General features: G+C 39.5%; 1 protein-coding gene across 2 annotated transcripts; it reads right to left on the bottom strand.

The window, feature by feature from the left end:
- Positions 1 to 3,584: 3,584 nt before the first annotated feature.
- On the bottom strand, positions 3,585 to 22,112 carry LOC310638100 (renin-like). Of its 2 annotated transcripts, none has more exons than XM_083358853.1 (9): positions 21,914 to 22,112; positions 13,643 to 13,799; positions 13,375 to 13,498; positions 8,496 to 8,614; positions 7,966 to 8,162; positions 7,341 to 7,463; positions 6,918 to 7,059; positions 6,058 to 6,156; positions 3,585 to 4,965 (listed from the first exon to the last, which is right to left on the bottom strand). In XM_083358853.1, exons 1-9 carry the CDS (start codon positions 22,081 to 22,083, stop codon positions 4,804 to 4,806), a joined length of 1,293 nt encoding a protein of 430 aa, XP_083214979.1. In that variant the 5' UTR covers positions 22,084 to 22,112; the 3' UTR covers positions 3,585 to 4,803. The 2 variants fall into 2 exon arrangements, with proteins under 2 accessions (XP_083214979.1, XP_083214980.1); XM_083358854.1 differs by lacking the exon at positions 21,914 to 22,112 and adding an exon at positions 15,383 to 15,559.
- Positions 22,113 to 22,581: the final 469 nt, after the last annotated feature.

The following is a 22,581-nucleotide window of genomic DNA, read 5'->3' as shown; positions in this document are numbered from 1 at the left end:
CTTCCCAGTTGCAATGTATGGCAGTGAAAGTTGGACCATAAAAAAGGCTGAGCGCCAAAGAATTGAGGCCTTTGAACTATGGTGCTGGAGAAGACTCCTGTGAGTCCCTTGGACTGCAAAGTGATCAAACCGGTCAGTCCTAGAGGAGATCAACCCTGACTGCTCTTTAGAAGGCCAGATCCTGAAGCTAAAACTCAAATACTTTGGCCACCTAATGAGAAGGAAGGATTCACTGGAGAAGAGCCTAATGGTGGGAAAGATTGAGGGCAATAGAAGAAGGGGACGACAGAGAATGAGGTGGCTGGATGGAGTCACTGAAGCAGTAGGCGTGAGCTTAAATGGACTCCAGAAGATGGTAGAGGACAGGAAGGCCTGGAGGAACGTTGTCCATAGGGTCGCGATGGGTCGGACACGACTTCGCAGCTAACAATAACGGAGCAAGGGTGTCAAACTGCCAGCCCACGGGCCAAACATGTCACCAGGAAACCACACCCACCCCATTGCAGGCAATAGGGAAAAAGCTCTGATACATTGAGTGATGTCACGTGATGTTGCGAGTTTGACATGTCTGTTTTAGAGGGTCGTTGGGGTCATCTGGAGGATTATCTGTGTCCTCAGGTTCACCTGAGTAGTGCAAAGAAAAACAAAGCCAGTTGCCTCCTGAAAAAGCACCTTTGGGGCAACCATGACCTGTATGACTGACAATCTCCATAGACTCGTAGGACAGTAGGAAGTCTGATTGCTTCAAACCGGGTTTTCCCCCTATTGCTATGCTCAGCTTGGAGACCTGGAGCACCCTGGAAAGTCATTAAGTGGTGATCATAACCCAGGTCATTGCAACTTTTTGTAAATCTATGCCAGTTGCTAAATGCATTAATTTTTATGTGACCATGTGGACACTGCAACCGTCATAAGTAAGGATCAGTCTTAAGTCACTTTTTTCAATGCTATTATAACTCGGTCATTGAACAAATGGTCACAAGTCAAGGACTACCTCTATTGCATTTGTTCTTTATGAAGGGAAAAAGGACAGTCCTGGATCCACAAAAACAGTTCTGTCAAGCCCATTCCTCCTACACCAGTGTTGTCAAACTCGCAGCATCACATGACGTGTCGTGACATATTGTGACTACTTTTCCATTGCTGGCAATTGGGTGGGCGCGGTTTCGCTACACAAAAAAGAAAAATTAATATTTTCCCATCATTTCAACCATAAAATAATTGCAGAGAAAAGGGGACCAGAGATAAATCTTGTCAGTTTTGCTCTAGCTTTGTTTCTGTGGGTTACAATATGAGTGAAGACAATGGTAAGATTTACAGTCAAAACACTCCAGATCAATCCTAGCTGTACTTGAAGTAGAATTACTTGGATGGTGTATATTTGTGGGGCATAGCAACAAATACGAGAGTGGCTGCTGAGCTATCCTTTCCCTTAAAAGACATGTAGATAAAATGGTACTTGAGCTGAATTTGGGGAGATGCAATAAGGCAAGATTTGTTGTCAGTGGGAAAAGAGATATGATTCATAATTTTACAGTGGAAAACTGAGATGTCACTCTTTTTTTGCAAAAGGTAGAAATAATTTCAACTGCTAAATATAAACAATACATGAGATTACATAGATCAAGAAATTATTTTGGAGTGGTGAAAAGTGACCTAAAGGTAAGTGACCTATGATTAAAAGCTATGCCAAGAGTAATGTAGTAGCACGTGGTCCTATTATTGATGGTCAGTGTTTTCAATTATGTAAACTGCAACTGAAATAGTTCAGTTTTTTGAAAGCTGCCATTTTCAGTGGATTGAAACCTAGTAGCTTTCAGAAGCAACAGAAGATGTGCTTAATGTGTGTCTTTTGGTCTGTATCACTTGGAGGAGTGAGCAGGAAAAATTCTCATGACTGAATGTAGAAAACAGACACATTAAAAATTCCAACAACTGACCTATTAAAGAATACCTTGGTCTAGATGCCTTACTCTGCAAATAGTTATTCAAGATCATATCTGGTTTAAAAATCAATCTAATAAGTATAAATGCATTCTGAAGTTTGCCATAAGTCCTCAGTTTCAAAGGTGGCCATCATGTTAGTCTTCCTCAGTATAATGAATTCTGTTATTCGTTTATTTAAATAACAATTATGCCAGAATGTATCTGTATATTTATCATCATATGCAGATGCCTATTCCTTTTTCATTCTGTAGTTTTGCTGTTCTTATTTTGATGATCTATCAATAGCCACCTTCATTAAAATCCTCCCCTCTGTCCAGCATGTTAATTTTCCATATAACAGGGATCTTATTTGTTTGTAGAGAAATATAATGAGTGAACATAGTTGCATTTAAAGAGAAATGGCAAGAAGCTGGTTCTCCTCAAAAGTTTTTTGTGGGAACAAGATTCAGTATATTGTAACCACTAAATCTTGATTAAGGAAAATGTTAACATACTGCAAAAAAAATACTTTGAAGTAAATTTCGTTCAAAGTACAGTATGTGATTTTGTACAGGGGAGAAAAAAAATCCTAAATATCCAGCTAACTAACTCAGACTCAATTAATTGAATAAGTGTCATCAAGCTACAGAGAATTATTTTCCCCCTCCCTTCTTAAAATGGAATGAGTCTAATTACTTTTATTAGAACTGCTATAATTGTCCTATTTTCTTTGTGGGGCTCAGTTTGCTTAATTGCCTTGTTGGGAATAGTGTGAATTGCTAATATCTCCTGGTTGCAGGTCACTAGTGGCTTCCTTCCAAAATCATCTTTAGGTCATACACATTGGCAGACAGGAAATTGTCCTGTCACTTATTGGTAGAGGTGATAATGGATGGTTTAGGTGATAGAAATACTCAGCAGTGATTTAATTCTGGAGAATTACATCCCACCATATTTAGGGTGTAAAATCTGGTTTGTTGGTTTGGACTCAAATCCATCTTAGTCAAAGCCAGCTAAATCCCTCCAACCTGAGATCATCCTTATTTAAAGGCAGGTAAATAAAGGCAGGTAAATAAAGGCAGGTAAATAAAGAAAGTGGTAATTAGACTTAGCAGCAAATTTCTGCTGTGATAAATTATATAGAATAATATCTAAGAGATTCTTAGATGGGAAGATGAACAAGAACTATTGGAAAAGCCATTCTATATTTCCATTACTAAATAATTGAACTTTTATTCCAGGGAACAAGAGAGAGGCAGCTTTTCCTCTCAGACTGATGGAAGGAATTCCTTTAAATCTGCAAACTGATTTTGGTTGATGGGCGTTGCACACTACGTTTCCTGTCAAATAGTAGCCATTATTAACTTGAACATAACCGACTTTCCGCTCTAATAGCAAAACTGTGATTCAGGGAAGCCCCTGTGAATGTGATTAAATCTGTGCTGACCATATATCTTCTCCCAGGGATTTGGGGACATTTCTGGTTGTGAAAGGACAGTATAAGATTCCAAGCCTGAAGTCCCCTTTCACGGAGGGAAAGGTTAAATTTAAATATAAAAATACTGTAATCTTTTCCTCCATGAGGCAAGGAAAGTGGAATGACGCATATTTAGTGTAAAACTACCAAAAAACAAAGATAAAAGATCTTCACAAAAGTCTTCTGTTTCTTTTTTATAGATAGATAATCTTTATTAAATTAAAAAGCATTAAAATAAACCTTGAGGTAAAAAGGAGTGATACATGTTGAAACATCATGTGACTGCACATAGAGGACAGTGTTTCATTTGAGGATATCCAAATTAAAGATAAGCACAAAATTAAAGAGTTTGGAAATTGTTAGGAACCGTTCATAAATGTATGTAAGTCTGTATATGCATCTTTGCCCGTGCATGCAGAGATGTGGCTATAGGGTAAAATGGCATTCTGAGAACATATGGGTACACTTATAGCACCTGTTGAGAACACCTTAAAGTAAACTCATCTCGTTCCAGGATTGTGTGGCTGTTTTTGGTCCCAGGAAAAGGCAAAGCTGCTTCAAGAGATTCCTATCAAGTGCTAAGGATGGATTCATATGTTCACTGAATCACATTTTGCCCTTTGAATCTGTATGCCCTTTTTTTTTTGTTATATAGAAATGACCCAACCTAAAAGTAGTGGAAAACATTTCTGGTTTCAAAGTAATGGATTTTTCAATCTGTAACAAAAAAGTGAAACATTGTAGCATTTTGAAGAATAATAGGATCAATGTGAGAAGCACTGTTTTTTGCTTCATGCTGCCTTAAGCCGTATTATTTTCAGGAAGATAATATCTCTGATTGATTATCCAGTTTATAGACAAGTAACAATTACGCCACATTTCATGCATTGCAATACATTTGTCTTTTCCTATAATACTATCTTTCTGAAGGTCACAAAGTGGGAAAAGGCCCATTTAATGTTGTGATCAGAATATAGGCGGAACCAAAAGATTTTAGTTCTCTTCAGTAGGAGGATGAAGTTTCACTCTGGAGTCTCTGCATGACACTTGTAAGAAAATGAAGACAGACTATGGACATCACAGGGAGGTGACGTCTGTATCCTAAACCAGCATCTTCAAATGGAGCTAATATTTGGAAGTTAGTTTGATACTAATCCAAGCCATGGTGACATTGCAAAATGATTCATCCAGCAGATGAAGCTAAGCAGAAATGAGTTTAAATGCAAAATAAACTGAAAGTCCTTTGTAATTATCTGTGTTTTTAAGAAAGAAATTAAGGGGTTCAAAATGTTACAACTAAGAGGAACCCAAATGTTTACTGTATAATAGAATCTGTTATCAAGCGATTCTCTTTCAAAGTTCAATCTCTCAAATGTGAGCATTTTCCAAAGTGGGACTTGTCAGAACGATGTAGCAAAACCGATCCGATTGTTCTGCCGGTCAAATTCAATGTAGTACTGCTTAATAAAAGTTGCACCCAGAACCCAGAGAGGGCCGAGAGGAGGAGGAATGTCAATACCTGAAAATGCCACAGTGCAGAACCCTTCCTCATTGTCTGAATACTGCAGAGAAAACAATGCAACCAAAAGGAAGTAAATCAGCAAGATGCCTGAGTAATACCTAATAATGCAGCATCGTGAACTGCTTCCCAATGGCTGTTACACCTTTGATTTAATCACCAGCTCTCAAAAATCCCTCCAAAGTTTATTTTTTCACACCTTTGACCCTCCACGTTTTACTGTATCTGTCGCGCCCCTCAGGCTTGACACTCCGCGGCACCCCAGGCTCGTCCCTCACCAGCTCCACATTTGCTCGCCCACGCCAACGTCCCCGACCGAAGGCAAGCCGCTCCTTCATCGGCACTACAGCAGCGGCGACATCGGGATGTGCGGCTGGCTGGGAGCCGCGCGCGTGCACACACTGGGGCGGCTGGAGCTTTGGCGGCATGCGTACGCGCACAACAGCCTGCCCTCCCCTTTCCAGTGACGGTGGCCTCGTGGAGCCCTGGGCTTAGGGCAGCCGAGAGACAGGCTGCCGAAGCGGACTCTGGGCCAGCTGGGCGGTCGGCAGCTGAGAAGCCGGCTGCTGAAGCGGACCCTAGGCCAGCTGTAAGGTCGGCCGCCGAGACACCTGGACCCTGCGAGCGCCTGGGTGCGGGGCGGAGGGACGCAGCCTGTGTTCCGGCAGTGCTGGCGGCATTGTGTTGCAGGGTCCCGGGGCTGGGTGGGGCGGTGTCTGGGGAACGGGGGTGGGAGGTGCCGACCCAGGGAAGGGGTGCGGAGGTGGGGTCTGGTAATGGTGGAGCGGGATTGTGCGAGGACGCTTACCTGGGGGGTGATGGGTGCCGGATGCCGGGATGGGACAGGAAAGGCTGTCACTGGGAGGAGTGGTCGTTAAGTATGGGTTGGGCGGACATGGGTGCGGTCGGGTGGGGCGTGGGCGTGTACGTGCAACGTGTATTTAACAGCATTGGTTGCGGGTAGCAGCCAACGCTGGCTTTATTTCCTTTGGAGTTTGTTTGTTTCTTGTCAATAAACTGTTCCTGAGAACTCGGCACTCGTCTCGGTTGCTTGATTTTCCTGCACTCCGGACGAGGCCTGAGAGTATCTAAACATTGGTGTTCACCCATGTTTGTTCCTGGCTCCAGATCTTACCTTGAGAACATAGGTAGAACTGCTGAGTGAGTAGGTCATATCTCCGAGATGGAAGGAAATATCAGGCAGCAAATGAATTTGTTTACATTCAATGACATACTGTGAGAGAATAAAGGAAATATAGGACAGAAAATCTTTTAATTCCTATGTTATAAGTCACAGTGCTTCAAGTAAGAGAAGATCTTACGTCAGCTTTTCCCATCACTATAGAGAAGTTATCAAGATGGGGAACCACCTAAAATATTTTTTCCAATTCCAATGGGACTCTCTCCTTCCTATCCAGATTTTAATCTAGATTTCTCTTAAGCAACCTTGCAGTTGAAACTAGGCTTTACACTTTTGAGTAAACCGATGAAGGTTTTTTTCCCCAAAAAGGAAAAATTGCTAAAGTTGGACACTAAAAATTTTAAGCACTAGGGAACCTGGACATTACATGAAAGAGACTGGAAATCAAATGTGTTTCATATCTCATTGCAGAGCCTTGGTGGAGCAGTGGGCTAATGCCTCCTTAAGTAACACCAGCTGCCTGCAATTAGTGCAGGTTCGAGTCCCACCAGGCTCAAGGTTGACTCAGCCTTCCATCCTTCCGAGGTAGGTAAAATGAGGACCCAGATTGTTGGGGGCAATTAAGCTGACTTTGTAATAATGCCGCTTGGGGTGTGTGTGAAAGCCCTAATAAGCAGGCATATACATAGAATGAAGGCTACTGCTAAGCTTGTAAGCCGCCCTGAGTCTTCGGAGAAGGGCGGGATATAAATGGAATTAAAATAAAAAAATAAAATAAAATATTTTTTAGATTCCTTTTTCCCATGATTAGAAAAGAGGACAAAGTTTTAGAATGTTATGCTCAGATTTCTTACACCATCTTCTTCCAAAGTAGCTCCTATGGTTTTCATCAGTACAGATACTGAACTGGCTGGTCCAGAGATAAAGGAAGAGCCGGTATCTATAAATGCTGTGCATCCGTCATGACAAAGTACTATATCATTTTCTATAGAAACACTGCAGAGAAAGCAAAAGAGCGTTAAGACATTCCTGTACTTTTGAAGAATAAGCCTCATGTATGTCCAAATGAAAAAAACTTGGAACCAAGTCTTGAACTCCTTTGATCTGCATATCACAATAGTTTGTAAGAGGAACCTATTGTTAGCATCTCATAAAAGACAGTCATCTTGGGAAAAGCTGACTTCCAAAATGCAATTAATGTTTCATATCTTTAGTTGACTCAAGTGACTTCCCCTTTGAGTCTTGATTTTATTATTCTGACATTACACGGAACCTACCCATTAAGACCAACATGCCAGTAGCCTTCTCTGCTAATATTGACATAGTGAAAGTCTCCAGTGTAGTAAGAGGGATCACTGCCACCCAGGATAATCTCTCCTCCAGTGTTCGAATTTGAGTGTCTAGGCCAAAGGAAAAAAAAATCACAAAACAGTCATTTTATTCTTGCTCACTTCTGTGCACCAGGTTTAACAAGCTTTGTCATTAAAAGACTATGAAGGAGAGCCATTTTGCTTTTAAGCCAAGACTTCTGAAGCATTCAGTATTTCCAACAAAAATACTCAAGCTTAGAGCAAAAGTCCGATTGCCAATGAGAATTTATTGAAATCACCTGTGATTCACAGTTCAAAAATAAAAGAGGACTCTGTGAGCCCCCATTCAAACTCTTAAAAGAAGCTTCAGACACTGGTTTAGGCAACACTCTAGGATTGACTATTTGTGAACTTTGGGACAAGTTAAGGCACACATCCAAGTATTGTCTTCAAAAAAATCAAGCATATCTATGCACAGGACATTTTCTGAAAAAAATAATTACTCTCTGACAATGAACTTAAAGCACAATCAAATTATGCATTGATCCCAGTAATCTGAAATGTGAGTTTTATATTCCTAAACAAAACTGACCTGCTATAGTAGACAGAGAAGACTTTTTCTGACAAGACCTTTTCGGACATTATCTTATCAAAAACTGGGATAACCCCATCAATGGCCTGGTTGGGGTAGCCCATACCAAGCACTCCATCAAACTGAGCATATATGAAAGGTCTGGTAGGTAGTGCTACAGCTTCTGCGAAGAGTTGGATGATGGGAATATCAGCAACCTAGAGAAAAGTACACACAAAGGAACAAACTGCTATGGAACAATCAGTTGAATAAAAATAACTCTTAATTCTTTATCTTTATCTTTCTTTATCCCCACCTCACCCATAGACACCCACGTATACTTTTGTGTATAGTTGAGTCATTTTTGCATCAATCCCACTAACTGTGGTCAAAGTGCCACAATACAAACATTTGAGAGCCTCTTTATTTGTGGCCCCCTGGTCCACTTTTCAAGACCTGTGAATAACCTGGATGTGCCAGATGGTAGGAAAGCACTTTCTCCGTTTTCTTCCTTCAGGAGTTCAAATGATTATCACCCTCTTAGCACTTACTCTGACAATGTCCTGGCTAAGGACACCCTTAACATATCCTCGGGCATATGTTAAGGTAATTTCAGTTCCATTTGGCTTGTATGTACTTGATTTAGAGGAATCATAGCGATTGTGTGAGACTGAAAGAAAGAAAGAAAGAATATTAATATGTAGAACATTAATTCAGGCATCATCAGGAACAAGTGCCTTAAATGTCAACCTCATTTACTGGCAAAGAAGTAAGTGTCATATAGATTTCAGAAAGGCATACTGTACAATATTTAAACGGGTAAACACATAAACTTACAAACTACAACAGTAAATCTCCAGGCAAACATAATGCAATTAAGGTAAAGTCCCTCTCAAACATTTCTTCCCTGTAGCTTCAACCCCATCCAAAAAAAAAAAAAGACTGTGCTGTCCCTGTTCATACCAACTGAGTGTGCTCTGCCTGTCACTCACAGTCTCTCACACCTAATGATCAAATAATCCTATGCATCTTTATTGAACAGTGTTCCACTAGATACTATCACATGCATGACCATTGAGAATGGGGTCCTTCCCTTTGTGGGCTTATCCACACATCTTTGAAGATGCCCCGCGCACCTTGTGCAGAGAGCATATCCTTATGGTGGACCCTTCGTCTCATTGCCAACCCACTGCTCAGGCAGGGTGAAAGTGCATCCAGACAAGTGTGGTAGAAAAGTGGGGTTTTAATAATAATAAACCTTTATTGTCAAAGTACAACATGTGTACATTGAGATTAGCTGAGTCTCCCCCCGTGCTCTCTCCCCCCAACACACAGTGACAACAAACCCTCCATCCTACCACACCATGTGAACCAACTACACCACACACCGGCCTCCCAAGTCAATTCTGCATAAGATTATGTCCCATTTAAAAGCCTAACAGCCCACGGATAAAAGCTATTTTTCAGCCTGTTGGTACAGCTGGCTATATTCCTATATCTCCTACCGGATGGTAGGAGAGTAAAGAGATACCGTCCAGGGTGTGAGTCATCCCTGAGAATCTTCCTCACTCTTCCAAGGCAACGAGCCCTGGCGGTGTCATCCAGTGGTGTCAGGGAACAGCCCACAATGTCTTGTGCTGTGCTCACTACCCTCTGTAATACTTTCCTATCCGCGGCTGTCAGACCAGCATACCAAACCACAATACCATACGAGAGGACGATCTCTATAGTAGACCGGTAAAAGAGGGTCATTAGCTGTTGTTCTACCCTGTTCTTCCACAAGACCCTAAGAAAATGAAGCCTCTGTTGGGCCTTTCTAGCCACCTGGGTTGTGTTAACTTTCCAGGTCAGATCTTCACAGAGGTAGACTCCCAGAAATTTAAAGGAGGAAACTCTCTCTACACAGTCCTCCCCGATGTAAAGTGGGGCAGGTTCCTCCTTTTTTCTACGGAAGTCTAACACCATCTCTTTCGTCTTGCCGATGTTTAGGTGCAAGTTGTTGTTACTACACCATATGGATAGTTTTTGTACCTCCGCCCTATATGCTGTCTCATCCCCACCTGTAATAAGACCCACCACAGTTGTATCATCTGCGAACTTGATTATCGCAGTGGATGGGTCAGATGATACACAATCATAAGTGTATAAAGAGTACAGGTAGGGGCTAAGCACACAGCCCTGTGGCATGCCGGTGCAAAGCTTCAGGGGGGTGGACAGAGCAGAGCCGACCCTCACTGTTTATAACCGATCCCTAAGAAAGTCTTGAATCCAATCGCAGATGGCGGGGGAGAATTTCAAGTCAGTCAGCTTCTCGATGAGAATGCTCGGCAAAATGGTGTTGAAAGCCGAGCTGTAGTCAACAAAAGCATCCTACATAACTTCCAGGTTTCTCGAGATGACTTGCTACAGAGTGTAAAGCAGTAGGAAAACAAGGAAATTCTCTCACATGTCGTGAAAGTGTTGTCTTTGTAAGATTGGTGACCTGCTGGGTTACAATTGGCCCACTGTGGGTCTATCTAATCCATTTCAGCTGCAGGATTCAGTGTCTTTATGTTCATTTCTGCTTTGGCTGCCTGAGAAAAGGACTTCCCTTACAACTTATTTTGCCTTGGTCATATTGACATAAGGACTAGGGGAGACATGATAGCAGTGTTCCACTATTTGAGGGATTCCTACAGAGACGAGGGGCTCAAACTATTGTCCAAAGCACCAGAAAGCAAGACAAGAAACAATGGATAGAAACTAACCAAGGAGAGAAATTTCCAAATGGTGGCAGCAATCAACCAATGGAATGGCATGCCTTCAGAAGTTGTGGGTGCTCCATCACTGAAGGCTTTCAATAAGAGGCTGGAATGACCTAGGTTCTCCTGCTCGAGCAGGTGGTTGGACTAGAAGACCTCCAAAGTTCCTCCCATTTCTGTTATTCTGTAAAATTCTATGACTTCATGGAGGACCTTTCCAACATCCTGGGAACTATACAGACTTTTGCTTATATTTTTAAAACAGAACTAAGTTAACCAGCCCAGCCCTGAGTTTCTGTGTGAAGCCAACAGTATGGGAAGATGTCCCTGCCCACTAGACCTGCAGCCACAGATCAAGTATTGTAATCTGGTGATTTAAAAAGATATAAATGGGACAGAGGGTTCAGGGTGTTTTTTTCATTTGAGGAGTTGCTGCCCTAGTTTACAAAGGGGCAGGGAAACCAAATGTTTTTAACAACATGAAAAACTAAACACTAAAACTAAAAACACACCTGAAAGAAGTTCATCAATGGTTTGCTTGAAAGGTCTGCTATGGATTTCAATAGCAGCAGCAGAAGCAGAAGCTAACTGTAGCTCTACTTACTAGCCTCTTCTGAGACATACTAAAGGTAGGCTGTGGAGCCATTGGTTCTCTGGAAAATGTACTTTCTTCCCATCTCAAGGACAGGAGAAAATGCATCAGACCATATAGGAGCCGTGACCAGGGGGGCTTTTGCCCAGGTTTGCATGGTGCGCCAGTTGCGACCCTACCTGGACCGAGATGCCCTACGCACAGTCACTCATGCGCTTGTGACCTCCCGTTTAGACTACTGCAACGGTCTCTACATGGGGCTGCCCTTGAGGACCACTCGGAGGCTTCAGCTGGTGCAGAATGCGGCCGCGCGAGTTGTGATGGGGGTTTCCCGATACTCCCATGTAACACCTCTACACTGCAAGCTGCATTGGCTTGCGGTTGCCCTCCGGGTGAGATTCAAGGTGCTGGTGATGACCTATAAAGCCCTGAATGGCTTGGGTCCGGGTTATTTGAGGGAACACCTGCTGCCAGCATCAAGTTCCCTTCGTCCAGTGCGCTCACACAGGGAGGGTCTTCTCAGGGTGCCACCGGTAAAGGATTGCCGGCGGATAACACCCAGGGGGAGGGCCTTCTCTGTGGGTGTGCCTGCCCTCTGGAACCAGCTGCCTGTGGAGCTTAGGACTGCCCCTGACCTTCGTTCATTCCGCCGGGACCTGAAGACCTGGCTCTTTGAGCTCTCCGGCCCAGGCTGAGAATTTTTAACTGGGGTTTTTATTTTTAGCGATAATTTAATCTTTTTTAATTGTTTTTTAACTTTTGTATTTTGTATTGGTTTGGTTTTTAAATACCCTGTAAACCGCCCTGAGTCCTTCGGGAAAGGGCGGTATATAAATCTAATAAAATAAAATAAATAAATAAAATAAATAAAAAATCATTGAAGCTGTATGGAACAGCCCTGAGGATGGAGAAATAGAGTCTCACTCCTCACACAAAGCTTTTTCACATGAACCAAACTTCCCTTGAGCCATTGCAGAAGCTCCACAGTGGTTGCTTTGATATCATTTTTCTGAGGAGAACAATTCTCGAGCGAGATCTCCAAAATCAAGTTTTATTTCCCATTGAAATACATGGGAAATGAAGATAAGCAAACCAATGGGAAAGGAGGGGAAGATAAATGTCTCACTTTTTAAGCAGCTGGGTAGATTAATCAATTACCAGCTGACTTCACTGCTTAGGGAATATTTTATTCAAGCTAAGTGACGGATTCTTTCTTTGTTTGAATTCAGTGCTCCATGTTCTGTAGCATATACCATATTGGTTACAATATAATTTAGTGCGGGGGTGTCAAAATGCCGGCCCATGGGCCAGATGCATCATAGCAAAACCGCACCCACCCCATTGCTGGCAATGGCAAAAAAGTCACAAAACATCGTGACACATCACATGACATTGCGAGTTTGACACTCCTGATTTAGTGTTATAGTTTAGTGTTACCTAAACTAGGTAGCATCTTCAGTGCTCATAGTGCTCACGCAGCACTGATAGTGTTACCTATTTTAATAATGAAACATCAGCAAGATAACAACCAAGCACTGACACAGACATCCCCTAAACATCCCTGAAGATGTTACCTAGCCTGGCAACAAAATGTTCAGATAAGGGACTAGGACGTGGTAATCCTGCCTTAAGCATGAAAGTCAGATTGAGCTAATCTCTCAGCCCATCCCTTAAACAGCATTATTGTTGTGAAGAAAACAGGAAGAGCATCAAGCTTCAAAGCACTACTAGATATTGTGAATTTAATTATATTAATGATTTAGTACTCATTTTTCTATATTAACATTAACATCCGAAATCATGTGTCATATTATTCAGTGCTACCTTTTAAATTGTTTTTCTATTTTTTAATGCACTAATATATCAGGTAACTTATTATTCATAACCCATCATTAATTCAGCACACAATGCCACTCATGGCTGCATGCTAGTAATTGTCCAAGAATCTTATGTGCAAATGATAAGAAAAGTCAATGTTAGGTTGTCAGTGTATTGTGACAGGAATAAAGATACCAGTTGTATAATTTTGTTCCACATGCATAATGGGAAAATGCCCCAGGGTAGAAATCCTCATATCCTGTTCTATCTAAAACTTACCACAGGCACTGTACAATGGGGAGCACTGGTGGGATGGCACCCAAAGATTAGCTGATCCTGTGTCAAAGACAACCTTGAAGATCTGGGCTGGTGTTCCAATACGTATCTCACCATAATACTGCGACTGAAAGGCAGATCATAAGAAAGAAAAGAACAACATTTTTGTTAGAGAAAAAATATCATAATTCATCCCATCAATATCAGTATAAAATGTTTGACTAGTCTTTATTTGCTGTCTGCTTTCTTTCGGAACATATGACGCACTTACATCACGGAAGTTTGTTAGTATGGTACGTGCTGTTTTGTTATGAAGCCCTTCATCAAGGTAGGAGATATGGTGCTTCAAAGAAGGAAGGACGTCTGCCACTTTCATGCCCATCTCTTGCAGTGTTTCGCGGATTGAGGGCATTTTTTTGAGTGAAATTCTGACAGGTAGAAAAAAGACCATTGTGTACACTGGAAGGTGAATCAGATACAGTCACATTTGCAATATATACGGAGGTCAACAGACACAACTACCAAGTTACTGCCAAGACCAATAGAGAAAGCCTTCAGCATTTGAAGATTTGTTTTAATAAATCATACGGAAGCAATTAGGTGTTGTTTTGGAATGCAAAATGGCAAACATGCAATGCTAAGAAAAAGTGAGTGCTGCTTCTGAAGCCCTTTTGGGAGACTGAATCCAAAACACTGAACTGCCAGAACAGGTCCCTTCCAACATCATCATCATCATCATTATCATCAATATCATCATCATTATTATTAGTCATCGCACAGTCAGTCAGATGTTTTAGACTGGATTCATCCAGCTACCAAGTCCTTCCCAAGAATCTGGGATAGGCAGATATTGTGTTTTAAATAATATTAAATATATCATCAAAGAATGTTATTATTATGGTTCATTGAGTATAAGCCAGATGTTTAGACTGGCTTTGGCAATTATACCTACCTACTGAGTCCTTCCCAAGAACCTGGGATAGGCAGATGTTGTTTAATGGTGTTAAAGGTATTGTCCCAGTGGTGGGATTCAGCCAGTTTGCACCAGTTCGGCACAACCGATAGCTAATTCTTTGTTGCCCAGGCCCAGAATGGACTTCCAGAAGCAGCATCCAGATGTTCAGACTGGATTGGGCATTTTTGTCTACCTATCAAGTCCTTACCAAGGACCTGGGATAGGCAGATGTGGATGTTTGATGGTATTACAGATATCGTCAAAAGATGGAAGCAGTTCCTAGTAAGGCCGCCTTTTGCAATTGGCGAATTTGTCAATGACAATAGTGTTCACGTGGTGCTCCAGTTGTTTTGGGATTGCACCCAAGGCATCTATTACTATTGGTACTACCCTTGCTTGCCTTTGTCACAGTTTTTCTATTGTTGTTGTTGTTGTTGTTGTTGTTATAATATTTGCATATTAATGGTGTTGGGGAATGAAAAAAAATAGAATATCCATTCTATGATATCAGAGGCATTGAAAGTACACTTGGATAAGAGAGAGGAAGGTGGATGTGAAACAAAACATAGAAAAGGAAGGAATAAAACATTTAGCATTTTTCAACAACACCAAAGAAAGAACGAATGTGCTCTGAAGAGAGCTGAAATTATTCAGTGCAGGATTATGCTGAGGTTCTATATTTTTGGCCACTTCTCTCTACCAGAAACAAAAAGTGTCCCCTCGAAAAAAAAAGGGGTCTCTGAGTCTTGGGAAGATGTATTGTTGAAAATGAGAGGTCCTTGGTACTCTCTGAGCTTGGTTGTATTTTGGCAGATGTTTCATTACCTAAACTAGGTAGCATAATCAGTGCTCATACTGTGTTCATGCAGCACTGATGGTGTTACCTATTTTAAGTAATGAAACATCTGCAAGATAGCAACCAAGCTCTGACACAGACATCCCCTAAATGACGCTGAAGATGTTACCTAGACTGGCAACAAAACATTCAGAAACCAACCAACAAATTCGGTGAATGAACCTTCACCCTTATCCTACACCTGAGCTACAGATATTTACAACTACTGCATAACAATCAAACACAGAGAGAGCGGCCGATGAGATGGGTGTAAGAAGCCAGGACTCCAACTTCCCAGCCCAATTTCACTTTGCCCAGCGACCCTTAAAAGGTTGGAAAGTTGCCTTGGAGGGAAAGAAGAAGGAGGGACACTCCAGGAGCTCAAATCAGGTGGCAGTCAATTGGAGCAGACTGAAGAAATCCTCTGAAAGGATGGAGGAAAGGGTGCTGGGTGAGCCAAGGCAGCCCAAGTCGTTGCCAGCCAGTAGGACAGCGAGGAGCAGAAGCTGTGATGAGTAACAGGCACTCACTCTGTTACGTGGCACTTGGGATTCGACCCGCCAAACTGCCGGCCTTCTGATCGACAAGCTCAGCGTCCTAACCCACTGAGCCACCACGTCCCTTCTATTTAATTTATCTAAAATATTTGGATATAAACTCAAGGGTAAATAACCTATAAAGAACTTTTAAAGAAAAACTTTGTGAAAATGTTCTAAAATCAGACATTGATAAATGAATGTATGACAACATCCAGGGCTTTTCTTCCCATAGAACGTTCAGAATGGCGTTCCAGCACATTTCTTGCACACACACACACAAAAAGTTGAAGGAAACTGTTCCGGAGAGCCAAATTCTCAGCAGCATACCAATGAGGCAGCCAGATTGCAGAGCAGCAGAATGCATCGTAGCGACGGGCCTTCAGATGGCTCAAATAGAAGGAAACGCGTTCTGCACAGGCTAATTCAAAAGTGGAAGGTAAGAAGGGCCGAGTGTGAACAGGTTGCCTAGCAACCTGCTTAAACAAACTTTAAACAAACACAGCAGCGCTGCCCCCCCACCTCGTGTGCCTGCCAAGATAAGAGTTCTGGCACTTTTTTTTTTTTTAGAAAAAAAGCACTGAGGACATCTAGTGGTGAAAGAAGAACCTACAGTATTATTGAATACTAAAAAAAAATCTTTGGAAATATTTGACCTTGAAGAACACCTGCTGTAAACAAAGTCCCTTGGCATGAGTCTACAGTGGAAAAGACTTCTCATAACTATATTGTTGACTCTGGATATAACTAAACAGGAACTATTTGGAGACAGTGAACGCTTTACATCTGAGACTCGACTGGAGGAGGTGGATTTGGCCTAAAGCAGTTGGCTCCTTTTTACATTTTGTATTTTATTCTAAGACTGTTGGCTGAAAAATGAGTACATCAAACATTACCAGACTTATGAAAAAGACTTATTCTGCATCTTCTGTTGGAATATCTAGCCCAACAACCCAGGGATCTATTGAAACAATGCTGCAGCGTGAGAAAATAAGCACTGCCCAAAATGAAAATCAGGCTACACTAAAATTGATTCAAGAGTCAATGCAAAGAAACCATGAAGAGACACAAAGTAATTTTGAGAAATTAAGTGAAGAATTTTTGGATATAAAGGCACAATTTGAAGTTCATCAGCAAATGATTGTCAAAAATGTACAAAGAATTTGGAAAATGGAAAATTAATCAGATGATATTGATAAAAATGGAAATATTATTGCAAGAAAATGAAAAATTAGAACAAGCAAATCAAAATTTAGAAGGATCAGTTGCAATCTTGGAAATGGAGAAAGCGGAACACTACTTGAGATTTTAAAATATCCCTGCAGACAGAAAAGAAAACATAGCAGTTGTGATCACTGAGCTTTTGGCAGAAGCTTTGAAAGCAAACAGAGCAGAGGTGCAAATGGAGATAGACAAAATATTTCGAATGAATATTTTTCCTATGCAAGGAGAAATAGATTACCTAGAGAAGTACATGTAAAATTCATAAAGAAAACAACAAGAGAAAAGTGAGAGATCAGCCATTACAATACAGAAATAAAGAAATTGTAGTCTTAAAACAGATACCTAAGAGAGTGAGAGATAATAAAAGATTTAAACACTTTTTTAACTACAAAGCTGAATGCAAAAGGCATAAATTTTAGATGGCTAATGTCAGAAGGCATTTTAATCAACTGGAATAATACAAGGTATTGACTGGATTCATTCTGGAAAGCAGAAGACTTCAAAGCAAGAAATTGAGCGGTTCTAAATGAAGGAGTGCAACAATGACAAGAGGAGAGTAAGGAACAGAAACAAATGGAAGAGACAATCCAAGAAGTAACTATACAAACTGGAGAACAGAAAGAGAAATTTGAACAAGAAGGTGAAGGAATTGCCAGAGAACAGAGGATTACGAGATCGACTATACCTAAATATAAATAATGGAAATGGATGGAAACAAACATTACTTTAATACCAAAAGAAGATTGAGATTTGATATAGATTAAAAACTACAGACCGATATCGCTGCTTAATGTGGATTATTTTTTACTTCAGTAATGGCAGGGGGACTGAAAAAATACTTAGTTAAATTCATACATCCAGACCAAAATGGATTTCTACCAAAGAGACAAATTAAAAACAACTTAAGAGTGATAATGGACATACTAGAATACTATGAATTACATCCAGGGAAACAATTGGCACTCATATTCCTAGATGCTCAAAAGGCATTTGATAATGTTTCCTGGCAATTTATGACTCAGCAACTAAAAATAATGGACTTTGGACAGAAATTATAAATATGATAAAAACAATATACTGTATAACAAACAGCAAAACTGATCATGAATGGGTGGTCTTAAAATGCCTAATTTTAAATTATATTATGAAGCTGCTGCTTTAGCAGGAATAAGTGATTGGATCAATTTGACACAAGAGAGATTATTAAATCTTGAGGGCCATGACTTGTTGTTTGGCTGGCATGCATATTTGTTGTATGATAAGAAGGTAGATAATGTTTTTAGAGTGCATATTTTAAGACAGGCATTGTTGAGGGTTTGGAAGAAGTACAGACATAAATTAGATTGTAAGATACCATTGTGGGCAATCCCAAAACACGCAATAGAAAATATACATGCTGGTTTCAAACATGATGTGACTACGTACAAGGAGATTCTAAGCTTGGAAAGAAATGTCTGGTGTTTGAAACCATATAGTCTCTTGCGAGATGAGAAGATTGTTCAGACTTGGTTTCAATATATTCAGCTACGGGCCAGGTGGAAAGAAGATCAGAAAAATGGTTTTACAGTGTCAGATGAAAATCTGATAAAGCAAATCAGAAATCAGGGCCCAGCACATATTAAACGGATATATCTTGCTTTGATAGAAAACTGATCATGAATGGAGATTATACTGAGAACTTTGAGATAAGTAAAGGTACAAGGTAAAGATGTCCACTATCTCCATTGTTATTCATTTTCACTCTGGAAGTTTTAAATACAAATTTTAGACAAGATACAGAAAGTAAAGGACTGGAAATAAAAGCGAAACGTATAAATTACAAGCATTTTCTGATCACTCGTATATTTATCTTAGAAGAAACTTTGGAGATGATTCCTAAATTACTGGGAAACATAGAACAGTATGGAGAAATGGCAGGACTGAAAATAAATAGAGAAAAAACTAACATAATAGCCAAAAATCTATCAGATAAACAAAAAAATGTCAGAAAAAATAGAATTACAGATAGTGAAAAAGGTTAAATATTTGGGTATACATTTAAGGGCAAGATGTTCAATAATAAATGAAGATAATTACACAAAATTATTGAATCAAATAAAATTGGACTTAGAAAGGTGGAAAAATCTTCAACTGTCAATACTAGGAAGAATTGCTACAATGAAAATGAATGTATTGCCAAAAATTTTATTTCTATTCCAAACAATTCCCATAAAACTTGAGAAAAACTTCTTTTAAGATTTAAATTCACTAATTTTGAAATATGCTTGGCAAAGAGGAAAGAAAGCTAGAATTAAGATGATAATGTTACAAGATGCTAAGGAAAATGGAGGGTTTGGGCTAGCAGACTGGGCTTTGTATTATCAAGCATCTGTTTTAACATGGGTAAAAGAACGGATAACTCTTAGAAATAAAAGGTTGTTATATCTGGAAGGGCATGATTGGGGTGGCACGCCTTTGAAAAAATCTGGATATATAGAGATATTCTAAATTCTGAAGGGAATTTAAAATCTAAACAAGAACTGGAAAATCAGGGTATTAGCTTGTGGTAGGCACATTTACAAATGCAAACTAGATATGAAAAAGACGTTAAACTGTATAGATTTTATAAAGAACAAACAACATTTGATAAGACTTTGTTAACTTCAGATGAGAAACTAATTAAGAATATATATATAAAAATAAAAATAGTTAACAAGCATTTGACATATATATATATATATATATATATATATATATATATATATATATATATATATATATATATATATATATATATATATATACCTTGCTAGGCCCCAAACATGGGGCAAATCTTTATTTCCTGTTTTCAGCCTATCTTGAAGGCCATCGAACAGGCAGTAGTCACACCGGACAGCTCATATATTTGTGTAAATTACTAACAAAGAATTAAGGGAGACTGAAATGCATTTCTAACTTATTAGTTTTCATCAGTCAGCCATACCCTTCTGAGATATAAATTTTGCAAATGGAAAACAAACAAACTAAAGAAACAATGATAAGATGGGTGAAAAATTTTGGACATAATATAGAATTAGAAAAATGGGCAAAAATTATGGAAAAGTAATTATAAATTGACAATGTCAACTTCTTATAAAGAAAATTTATGTAAAATGTTTTATAGATGACACTTGCCACCAGCAAGATTAGCAAAAATATTTAAAAATAAGTCAGATAGATGTTGGAAATGCAAACATAACTCAGGCACATATTATTATGTTTGGTGGACATGTGATAAAGCAAAGAATTATTGGAAAAAGATACATACTTGATTAGAAAAGATGTTGGGAGACTATGTAGATTTTAAACCTGAACTTTTTTTATTAGGTATGATGCCAAAAAAGATTAACAAACAAAGCCTATATTTGATTTTACATGTCACAACAGCAGCAAGAATAATATTTGTGCAATATTGGAAAAATGAAGGAATACTACCAGATGAAGAAATAATCAAAAAAAATATTGGAATGCGCAGAGATGGATAGATTGACCATGAGACTAAAAGAAAAAGAACAGAATATTATCAAACTTGGGACTTACTTTACCGATGGTTAAAGGAAAGAATAAAGGATTACGAACTAATATGTATTAGGGTATTTAAACTCAGCAGCACGTTGGTTGAAAAATTATGACTATTTGTATGAAAAAAGTTAATAAAATCTTACAAAAACAAAATCCAGCCAGGAGAAAAGAGGCCAAACTCTCTAGGCCAAATCTAGCTCCTCCAGTTGGGCCTCAGATATAAAACATTTGCTGTCTTGAAATAATTTCTATTTTAGTTATAACCAGAGCCAACAAATCTAATTAAGAAGAGTCTTTTCACTTAAAAATTCATATCAAGGCACTTTGTTTAGAACAGGTGTTCAAGGTTAGAGGAAAGAATAAAGGAATTAAATATGTATTAGCGTTAAACTCAAGACAGCACGCTGGTTAAAAAAATATTATAGCTTGTAAGGGACAAATTAATAAAATCTTATAAAAAACAATCAAGTTCAGAGAGTACCAAGGACCCCTCATTTTCCACAATACATCTTCCCAAGACTCATGGACCAATTGTTTGTTTGTTTGAAGTGGCAATTCAGTTTCTGGTAGAGAAGCGGCAAAAAAATAGAACCTCAGCCTAATCCTGCACTGAATAACTTCAACCCTCTTCAGAATCCCTCTAATAAAACCATTGGGTGTACTCAGCAGTTAGAGCTTCCGGTTATCAAAATATGTTTTATTCTTTCCTTCCTTGATGTCTCTTCACCTTGACATTTTCTTTTTTGCAGAGAGACATTGGGGATAAAGGTGTCAATATCTGAAAAAAAAATCCACTTCTTTATGCACCCCCAGATTCTGAGCTACTAATGAGCTTTTTTGGAGGAGTTAATTCAGTTTTTAGATTTCTTATTCATCTGTCCAAAATAGCCCAATTTAATTCAGGAGTTGGTGAAATTCAGCTGCATTCCCAAAGGCTAGGATTTGACAGGCAGACAGGTAGATAAAACTGCTCAACAAAGTCTACTCCAAAGGTGAGTAGAGTAAATGAAAAGAGAGAATTAATTTTATGCCTATTGAGGTTTTGGCTGTGGAATATTGCTATAACCCACACGGCCTCCTGTTTTCTCTTTTTTGCCTGCTTTTCTACAATAGCCTTCTCCCCCATTATTTGTTTAATACATTTTGTTGTAACCCCTGCTTCCCACAGTGAGTTTAATGGGATGTATAGTTGTGGCTATCCTGCTATGTGAAACAGCCTTTTTGCAACTAGCTGACACACAGCCTGAAGCTGGCTTGGTTTGATACATACCAATGGGTGGCTCCAGATGGCAGCAGATACTTGCAGTGAACTGGCAGTGCAGTAATTTTAAGCTTTTCTGTTTTGAAAGAATATTTCATTGATTTTTATCTCATATTACTGATGCGTTATTATCTGGTTGTTACCTTGGTCAATTACTAGGTGATATACTATAATAAAAGACATAGTCTTACCTTTGGAAGGCATCACTGGAAAAACACAAAAAGCAAGAGAGAAGCAGAACAAACTCCCAAGACCGCGGCATTATTCTGTTGGTTTTGGTATGGATGCTGTTTCCTGAGCTGTTTTTTCTTGTCTTGTGTGAAAAAGGAAACCAGTCTAGTAGGCTTTTATAGCCAAACATGGGCAGTTTTATTTTCTGCTGAGTTTTGATTGGTAAGAAAAGAGTAGTAAATCTTGCCCGTTGGCAGAGGGAGGACAGCTTTGAGGTATTAGCTTTGACCTTGTTTCCTAGTAAAGGTCAGTTTGGTCAACACACATTAATATTTGTGTCCATTCAAATTCTTTTATGTGTACTATTAGCTCAATGTATGAGACCCAATGAGGCAAAGTGAGAACTTTTTTACGTACCTTAAGTTTTAAAATATCTCCGTAGTAAATCAACCTTGCCGTTTTAATATAACGTTCTTGGGGAAAAAAATAAAACCTCCTTGCTACAACTATAATTCTAAATATAGATTCTATTAGATTTGTTTCTTATGGAGGCTTATTTATTTATTTATTTGATTTTTATCCTCCCATATTACTTTATAAGTAACTCAAGGTAGCAAATATACCTAATACTCTTTCCTTCTCCTGCGAAGTGGGTTGTTCTGAGAGAATGACTGGTCCAAAATCACCT

The sequence above is a fragment of the Vipera ursinii genome (genome assembly GCF_947247035.1).
Source record: "Vipera ursinii genome assembly, chromosome: 3".
Taxonomy (NCBI): domain Eukaryota; kingdom Metazoa; phylum Chordata; class Lepidosauria; order Squamata; family Viperidae; genus Vipera; species Vipera ursinii.
Note: the sequence above shows the minus strand (reverse complement) of the source record. Positions and strands in the feature narration are given on the sequence as shown.

What these genes read in the sequence shown, in the direction of transcription:
- LOC310638100 (XM_083358853.1), bottom strand. Translation starts at nt 22,083, where the DNA reads ATGTTTGGCTATAAAAGCCTACTAGACTGGTTTCCTTTTTCACACAAG. An exon ending in TACTAACAAACTTCCGTGAT is followed by an intron (nt 13,499 to 13,642) that starts GTAAGTGCGTCA and finishes TCTGCCTTTCAG; the next exon opens with TCGCAGTATTATGGTGAGAT. An exon ending in TTAGCCAGGACATTGTCAGA is followed by an intron (nt 8,163 to 8,495) that starts GTAAGTGCTAAG and finishes ACTTTTCTCTAG; the next exon opens with GTTGCTGATATTCCCATCAT.